A 9,777-nucleotide genomic window follows, 5' to 3' on the forward strand; every position below is an offset into this window, starting at 1 on the left:
TTCACCACCCAACAAACCCCACCTTTGGAGTTTACGGCCGTAAACTCATGGGTTTACGGCCGTGAACTCCTCACTTGGTGGTTTTGGGTGTTTTAAGGTGTTATCTTGATCCTAGAATACTCCTAGCTTTGTTGGAATAATACATGAAGTAGTTTAAGGCCCTAGAATGCTTCTTAGAGGAGTTTACGGCCTAATGTCCATATCCCCTAGAGTTTACGGCCGTAAAATCCTATGGGGTGTTGGATTTTAATTCATTTGGGGCACTTGCACATCTAGGATAGCTTCCATGTTTTTATCTAAGGCTAAAGGGGACAAGAGGCACACATTTGTGCCTTCACTTGGAGTTTACGACCCAAGTGATGTTCCTTGGCCGTAAACTCCATTTTAGGGGTGGTTTTGATGTCCTTTCCTCCTCATTCAAGTCCTAGGTGTTCAAGGGTAATTGTCTTAAGGCCTTAGGGGTGTTTAGGGTGCATTTTGCCCAAGAAAAAGGGGTTTACGGCCCAAGAGCATATCTTGGCTGTAAACTCCTAAAACTTCATGATTTTGAAGTGTTTTGATGTCTAAAATAGTCACAAGCATTTGAGGGTTAATGTCCTTAAGCTTTAGGGGTGGTTTAGGGCACTAAAAGCCCTTGAAAAGGGGTTTACGGCCCAAGAACTCTCCTTGGCCGTAAACTCCTATAACTTATGGTTCTTTGATGATTTCAAGCCTCAAATGATTATACATTAAGTCCCTAACTAGTTGTCTATCAAGGAAATGGGACTAGGAAGCTTATAGGCCTCGTTTTGGAGTTTACTCCCCAAGAACGTTCTTGGGCGGTAAACTCCCGGATCTTGTAGTTTAAACATGTAATTAATGTTATAAAGCATATAACAAGTAATAAAACACATCTAGTAAAGTGGACTCACAATCTGGGATAAAAACCCAAAGATCCATCAGAGAGAAAATGGCTTTTCTCTAGTTGGAAATGTGAATAATGAATTAATTAATTCAGAAATCTATTTATAGTCCTGAAATATTTTGGCAGAAAATATTTTTATTCTGGAAATAGGACTGCAACATTATGAAACTTGGAATGTTCAAATTTCACAAAACCAGGAGCATCCACTCTCCTGATATCTCCCTAAACGTAAACCCTAATGTACACAAACTTGTTCGGAAAAGTATGAAAATCACTGAAACTGGACTAGCTTCTATTGAATAGATAATGTTCGTACAAATGGAAATTTCGGGTTGTCACATTAATTAATCTCTTTTAGCCACCAAATTAATTTCTAATTAATTTATGACTAATATTAATTAAATAATATGATTTCCCTTTTAATATATTAATCATATAACATATTAATAAATCATAATTTCCTTTCTCTCCATAAATTACCTTGTCAAGTTGCTTTGGAGAAGGCAACCCAAAAGTACCATGCGCAACTGGGTCAAGTTCATACCAAATATAGTTTCGAGCTTAGACACTAATCCAACATTTATCAGATTGCGAAGGCGTGACTGTACACACACATCATCAACTGTATGATTCTAGATTCCACGATGTCTTCATTATAACTCTGATTTCTGAATATTGGTCTATGAACAAATGATTTTTCCTGAATGTAGCTTTATTGAGAATGGATATTATATGATTTTAAAATGAAAAATTTAGCATGAGTTTTTGGGATATTACAAATCAACCCAAGAAATTACCGATTTTTGATTTCTACTTTTTAATCAAGTGAAAGAAAACACCTTAATAGAGTCAAAAATCATTTTGTTTCCTAAACTTAATGTTTCAAAACACCTTATCATTTCTAATACTCAAAATGATCCAAAAAGTAGTATCAATTATCGATTCCACAATCTCCTTTCTCTTAGTATTGCACGACAATACCTCCAACAAATTGAAATACTCTGTAACCAAGAGAACCATAGGCTTTTCCAAATCCATCCACATACAAATTCCATCCTAAGTCCTTACGGTGGTTTCAACTTGTAAAAAAAATATTGGACATTTTTTGGATCACCAACACAGATCATAAGTAAGGAATTTGGTACATTGATACCTTTGTCAATAATATTCACTCTTAACAGGAGATGATACAAAAGCAAAGACCACATAAAAATGTTCACATTTTTAGGAAAAAATCGATTCTATCTCATGACTTCATTCATTACTGGAAATAATTATCTAATCTTTTCCGAATATCACTCGTCATGAATGTATCAATATCATCCAACCTCCACCCCCACGAAGCCGAACGAGTGTGCAAGGTGGTATGCAGAATCAGTTGTAACAACTTAATATACTTCTTAGTTTCCATACCTCCACAGGCACTTCTACGTTACTACCAAGAACTACCCGTAACACTTAATGTCATAAATCAATCAATTTTTATTTAACTCTAACAAATACATTCAAGGAGCATGATTATGTAAAGCCATATACCCTACCCAAATATCATTCTAAAACCGAGTAGATGATCCATCTCCCACAAAAAAAAAGCTCTCAAGTTTTCCAAATCCTTCCTAATATATAATAGAAAGATAGACATATAATAAATGCCCACCTCCCCAAGAACCGACTTAAGCAACATCGAATGAGCTCCATTCACATCAAACTGACCTTCTAATTAGACATTTTATTCTCAGATCATTGAATAATCTTATTCCAACCCTTAACTCTAGCCATATTATCAACAATAGGAATACCAACAAGGAATGTAATTTACATGATTTACAACTAGCTAATGTTGGGAATTGCTCCACTTCCTCGACTCTTATTCCCAACCCAAAAAGATTAGACTTATTTAGATTAATATAAAGGCTAAAAAACGAATAAAACATCGAAGTAAACAAACACTGATTGCAATAATTTCTGTTGACCATTCACCCAAAAAATAACAAAATTATATGGAATTGCATCTAAAAAGATTTGAAATACTTAATTCACAATCACCAATCTTTACACCAACAACAAAATTATATTGAATTGCATCTAAAATAGAAACATGTAAACCCTCCATGACCAGGGTAAATAAAATCGGAAACAATATATCTCTTTGTCTCAACCCCCTTTCTAAAGCAAACTATTTAGTTGGACTGCCATCTATCATCAAACCCCAAAAAAATCAGAATTTGATCCAAATACATCCAACATACATAGTCATACGCCTTCTAGAATTCAAGTTTAAACATCATTAAAGTTTTTTTTCTTATACCAATTTATCAGTTCATTCAACACCAACGCCCAATCTAGAATTTGTCTCGCTTTAATGAAGACAGACTGTTCTCAACACTAACAGTAGTACAATACTATCAACTAACTTTTCTAGACGGTTAGCCAAAAGTTTAGCTATGATCTTATACTGAACTCCTATTAAGCTAATATGACGAATTTCAGAAACATGAGTAAGGCTAGAAACTTTCGGGATTGAAGTCACAAAACAAGAATTGCACCCCGATGGAATATTAGTCGTAGACATAAATTCCTACACCAAATCCATCAATTTGATAAACTCAAAATTAAACACTTTATCACTACCATATGACCAAATTGCTTCTTTGACCTCCTGGGCCGAAATGTTTGTACCAAAGTTGAGAATTGGTCCACCAGCTTAAATTGTAAAAATTGAAAAATACTTGCTTCACCCTTTGAGGTTCGGTTACCCATTCACCACCTTCCACTCCGGGAATGACAAACATTCTCTTTCTTTTATTAATCATCAAATGATATAATTTTATGTTCTCATTTCCATCACTTTTCTTTGGTAATCTAGCATTTTGCTTCAAATTTGAAACCTTCATTTTGAACGTAATTCTTTGATACTCTTTCCCGAGTTTAATTTAACAAGAGAAAATAAAGGAAATAGATGGAAATGAGAAGAAAAATAAAATAAATTGGTGTTCCCGAGTTTCATTAAAGGAAAGAAGTAGAGGGAAATGGAAGAATCATTTTCCCTCATAACTTTCCTTCCGATTTGGAAGGATTTGGAAAGAAAGAACTAAATGATTAATTTTTTTCCACTTCTTTTTAATTCGGGAACACAAAAGATAATATTATTTTTTTTTCTTTTCTCTCCTGACTTTCTTTTCTTTTCTTTTCTTTAGTATCTTTTGTTAAACTCGGGAACTAGACATCATGTATCGCGTTTACAAAAAAAAAAAAAAAAAAAAAAAAAAAAAAAAAAAAAAAAAAGCGATTATTTATCACATTAATAGTGGCCGTCCCTATATCAACTAATTTATCCATTTCTTTTATTTATTGATTGATTTTTTTTTTAAGTTGGACCCTTAAGTCTCAATAACCCCATGCCAACTTTGAGTAGATTTCTTTAACCTCTTAATTTATTTTCAAAACTGACATGCTTAATCAGACTCAAAAATAGATTTCATAGCAACATCCTTTTCCCTTTATAATATCGTCATACATGTTTTTTTTTTTTAAAAAAAACATATTGATTACATACCTACATAATAATTAGACGATCATTCAAAATCTAGTAATACGATAACATTCGAGAATCCCTCCGCAAGATATAAGAAATTCATAATATTATTACGAATATGATAAGAGAGATACACAGAATATATTACATATTTGTTTAATAATATTAAATAAGCTTTATACATATATTTTATGTTATTATAGCTTTTCAAAAAGAGAAATTAAATATTTTCCTACATTTAATTTATACTTATCGTCCTGCCATATCAAATCTTGACATATATCATATTTCACATTTAATAAAATTAATAATATTTCACATTTAATAAAATTAATAATATTTTAGTCTGCTTGTCATCATTTAATATAATAAAAGATAATAGGACTAAAATATAAAAATATCTTTCAAAAATCAATCATTTCTTTTGCACAATTCTAGCGTTTCAAATCATGAATGATCTTATTTCTTATTTTATTGAGAAACAAACAACATATTTTCCTTTTCTAGGTTAGTCTACATTAGCAATTTACCAGGTTGTCAACCTAATTACCTAAAACATGGTGATTGGGCTCAATTGAAAAAAAAAATCAAACCCTATTCAATCCTTTTGACCAGTTAATATATTCGCAAGGGTTTGTTTGAACTCCAAAGCATTTCGCTTTCCGCATCATTCTACAGTCACCATCACCGGTTTCAACCCATAATGCCATACACCCACACTTGATCACTTGTTTCAAAACCCCTCAAAATTTCAATGAAACCCCACACCCGACATCATCGACAAACCCTAAATCAATCCTTCAAACATGTCTAGTTTCATCTTCGATTCAATCAAATAATCATGATTTCATCGCCATTACCATCTCCATGGATTCCCACATTGCTCCTTCTGTTACTCTCTCTTCCAATCTTTTTCTTCTTCGCGTCGCACATCCTCCCTTCGCCACCGCCACCCATTTCCCTCCCCGACGAACTCGACGATCTCACCCTATTCCGTCGAGCCGCCGCCCTCGAATCCCACCCTAACCATAAACCCAAATCCCGACTCGGTTCTACCAACTCCAAACCCAAAATCGCTTTCCTCTTTCTTACCAACTCCGACATCCAATTTGCCCCTTTATGGGAAAAGTTCTTTAATGGCAGTAAATCAAATCGGAATCTTTACACCATATATATTCATGCTGACCCGACTGTTAAAACCAAATTCAAATCCCCAGGTGGTGTTTTCTCTCAAGATCGACTCATTCCTGCTAAACAAACCCATCGTGCTACAGCAACGCTCATCTCCGCCGAGCGCCGCCTGCTCGCCAACGCACTTCTTGACGACCCTTCTAACGCATTCTTCACATTAATCTCTCAACATTGCATACCCCTTCATTCATTTCAGTTCTTTTACAACACCCTTTTCGAAGCTAGTTCACATCAAGTAGCCGAATTCAGACACCTCAAATACAAAAGCTTTATCGAAATAATTTCCAAAGATCCTAATCTTTGGGACAGGTATAATGCCAGAGGCAAAAAGGTGATGCTCCCTGAAGTACCATTTGATGAATTCCGAGTGGGTTCACAGTTTTTTACACTTACACGGCGGCACGCTCTGATGGTGACTCAAGAACGACGTTTATGGAAGAAATTCATGCGGCCATGTTTAAGATCTGTAGCTTGTTACCCTGAAGAACATTACTTTCCCACATTTTTATCAATGGAAGATCCAGAAGGGTGTAGTGGCTATACATTGACTAATGTCAATTGGACTGATAGTGTTAATGGACACCCGTATACTTATCATCCATCTGAATTGTCGCCTGAGCTTATTTACAAACTCCGGAGGTCAAATTTTGTGCAACCTTACATGTTTGCGCGGAAATTTACGCCAGATTGCTTGAATCCATTGATGGATATGGCTGATGATGTCATTTTCCGGGACTGAAATCTTTTGATATCTGGTAAATTCTCTCTCACTTAGATTGCATTTCTGGTTTTGTTAAGTTATAGTTGATTTGTATGTGAATTAATGTGGGTTTTGGTTTGGTAAAGTCGCTTTCATTATGACCTAAATGATGGGCATCAATGGAAGTTCATCAATCATCATGCTGCACATGATGTGTTTGATTACTTTTCTGTTTAGTGTAGCAACTATAGGTCGTAATAGTAACAAAGTATTTTAAGTTATATTTCTTTTTAAGCTAATGGGCTTAATCTAGTAAGCTGTATAATGGATTAGTGGTGCTCCTTTCTTAACAGAGAAAGACAAGAAAACATGCTTTCCCAATAAGTCTAGAGTTTTTAAAAATTTGCTCTCATTTCTTTTTCTTCATTTTTCTCCAAGTGTGTTGTCATTTTCTTTAGTATTTTTCAAACTTCATTTATTGAAAACAAATACTACTTATATAGAAAAAAAAAAGAACAATCAGTTAGTTAAAACCATTGATGTTTCCATGGTGTAAGCTAGAGATCTTGGGATTTCTTTTCCTTTCCCATGTAAAAACTGCATCATTTCTCTTTTTGGGAAATTCACATGTTAATACAAAACAATACCATATTGTTGTATAAGTTGTTTATATTCATATGGGTACATGGAATTTCTCAAATTTGTCTTTATTGAAGGGTATTTTAGATATCTAAAAGAATCTTAAGGAAGTTATCTTCAATCTTTTAATGGTGCTTTGGTTTTTCTTGTTCACATGTGCAGCTGGTATTTAGTTTCAAGGTGAGTGTACATAACTACATACAGGTGGTAAAGAGTAATGTGAAGACAGGAATTTGACAGGGGTTAATGTGCCTAAATGCAGAAGTTATCTGAAATTAAGGAAATATGATTAGAATACACAAAAACAGAAAGCCAAAATAGCTATGTTAACGTCAACTTTTATTAAGATTGTTGCTCCTTTTTTTTTTTTTTTTGAGATTGTAAGGTTCCTTCGTTGTACATAGTAATGCAAATACTTGTTAACTTTTTAGAGGAATAATAATCGTGTTATATCATAATGGGTTGGATTTGTTCTATATAAAATACAATTTAGATCTTATAATGGTGACTGTTCAAAATTTGGAGAAATTATGGCAGATGAGTTTGAAATATGATGAACTTGTTTCTATAGGTTCACAAGTTAAACACACATCCAAATGTATTTTCATCAATCAAAGTAAATACATAATTTCACTATTAAAAAGGTATTCTTTCATTGATTGCAAGCCTATTAATAATTTAAGGGTGTACTACAAAGGTTCTAAACCATATGTTATGCGGCAGTTTTAATGCGATTTGTGGTTTGAGAATATAAGTTCCACGGTATACAGTAAAATAGAATTTTTTAATGGTTATGTGTTGCTTATGATCAACAGAAAAAACATAAATAAAAAAACTCATTATTTGGTCCTTGTTATATTTCATCGCCAAAGAGACATAAGGTATAGATTTTGTTGTCTGTTTTTCTACCAATCGAGAACTGAAATTCATAGAAGATATTATTAATATTAAATATAATGTTTTTAATTCAAGAAAAAAATTTCTGGAATGAAAAGTAATATGTGCGAACTAACGTACGCACAATTATGTCATTTTTAAATTTTAAGTATGAATATTATGATTAATCCCAAAATGTTTCGAAATTGTTCTTATTTTATCACGTATCTTGATATTCTTAATGGATTTGAAGTATATATATATATATATATATATATATATATATATATATATATATATATATATATATATATATATATATATATATATATATATATATATATATATATATATATATATATATATATATATATATATATATATATATATATATATATATAGAATGGTTCAAATGAGAATAAAAAAAAATTAAGTACCTAAGAACCAATTAATTTTAGTTTATAATTAACAACATAAGAACATTTTATCTATAAGGCAATATTACGTTTTTTATTATATTAACTAAATATGTTATTTTTGTCAATTTTAAAATTTTCATTATCTTGTCTGTAAGGGTATTTTCGTAATTAACAAAATCAAGCAAAAAGCAAATCTTTTCCACAGTACGCCAAGATTCTTTCGTTCAGACTCCTCAAACATTATTGCTTATTCATATTTCGTGACCTTCAATTTATATAGAATCGATTGATTCTGTTCGATTTTCATATATATAACGAGTTTGTATGGAATCGTTACCTGAAGAATCATCGTCTTCTAAGTTGGATCCGATGTATCTTCAAAGCATACCAGGAACAGATGAATTGAATGTTCAATCTTTAGCTCAATCTGATTACGATATTGCAACGGAAGGTGAATCAGAAGCAGGTATCTCGTTTTCTAAGTTGGATCCGATGTCTGTTCAAAGCGTATCAGGAACAAATGAATTGAATGTTCAATCTTTAGCTCAATCTGATTACGATATTGTAATGGAAGGTGAATCAGAAGCAGGTATCTCGTTTCCTTCTGTCTGTTACTAATTTAATCCGTTTTTAATTCTTATACATTAAAAAGTTACTTACGTAGTTGAGTATGATGTTAATTGATTTCCTTCTGTGAAATTTCAATTGTTTTTTATTTATAATATTTGTATTTTTACATATACTGTGAAATATAGTTTAGTTATGTACTTGTTTTCACATGTAAATGTCCGAAATAAAGTTTTTATTTGTTAATTTTATTTATTATTTCCAATTAAACTGTGAATTCTCCTTTTTTTTATTTATAATATTTGTGTTTATAATTACAATCTTCTAACTGTTATTAACCTGTGAATGTATTTGGTTATGTATAATATAAATGTAATTATACTGTGAATTTTCAATTCTTTTTGTTCATATATTACAATATGTGTCTTTTATGCCTGATATATGTTTTTATTTTTCTTATTAGGTCAAGATAGATTTTCTGAATTTTTCTCTCTTGGTGGAACTCGTAAAATATGGATTCCTGAGGATGTTGATGATGTTAAACCAAAGTTGTTTAGCAAATATCTGAGTATTGAAGATGCAATGGATATGTATAGGGCTTACGCTGCTAAAGTTGGTTTTGATGTAAGAAAAGGTTCTACGAAGATACACACTAAGTCACGTGTTCTTACTCATCGATCTATGTTGTGCAATAGAGAGGGATTTCCTCAAACTGTGTACGTGGACACAACTGATTCTAAAAATAATAAACCTCCAAGAAATTCGAATATTAAAAGGAAAGGATATCCAGCTTTTGCAAAATTTAGAAGAGTAGGAAATTCAAATGTTTTTGAGCTATACAAATTTGAAGAAAGACATAATCATGATTTGGTTGCAAAAGATTATAGGCATTTCTTGAGGTCTAATAGGCAATCGGACAACACTGCTTAAGAATTCATTGAAAAAG

General features: G+C 32.2%; 1 protein-coding gene across 1 annotated transcript; it reads left to right on the top strand.

Annotated features, from left to right (window-relative positions):
* Nucleotides 1-5,052: 5,052 nt before the first annotated feature.
* Nucleotides 5,053-7,427, top strand: LOC111907801 (glycosyltransferase BC10). The gene is made up of 2 exons (XM_023903606.3): nucleotides 5,053-6,385; nucleotides 7,132-7,427. The coding sequence occupies exon 1, from the start codon at nucleotides 5,281-5,283 to the stop codon at nucleotides 6,367-6,369; it is 1,089 nt and encodes a 362-aa protein (XP_023759374.1). The 5' UTR covers nucleotides 5,053-5,280; the 3' UTR covers nucleotides 6,370-6,385; nucleotides 7,132-7,427.
* The last annotated feature ends 2,350 nt before the right edge of the window (nucleotides 7,428-9,777 follow it).

The sequence above is a fragment of the Lactuca sativa genome, chromosome 3 (genome assembly GCF_002870075.4).
Source record: "Lactuca sativa cultivar Salinas chromosome 3, Lsat_Salinas_v11, whole genome shotgun sequence".
Classification (NCBI taxonomy): Eukaryota; Viridiplantae; Streptophyta; class Magnoliopsida; order Asterales; family Asteraceae; genus Lactuca; species Lactuca sativa.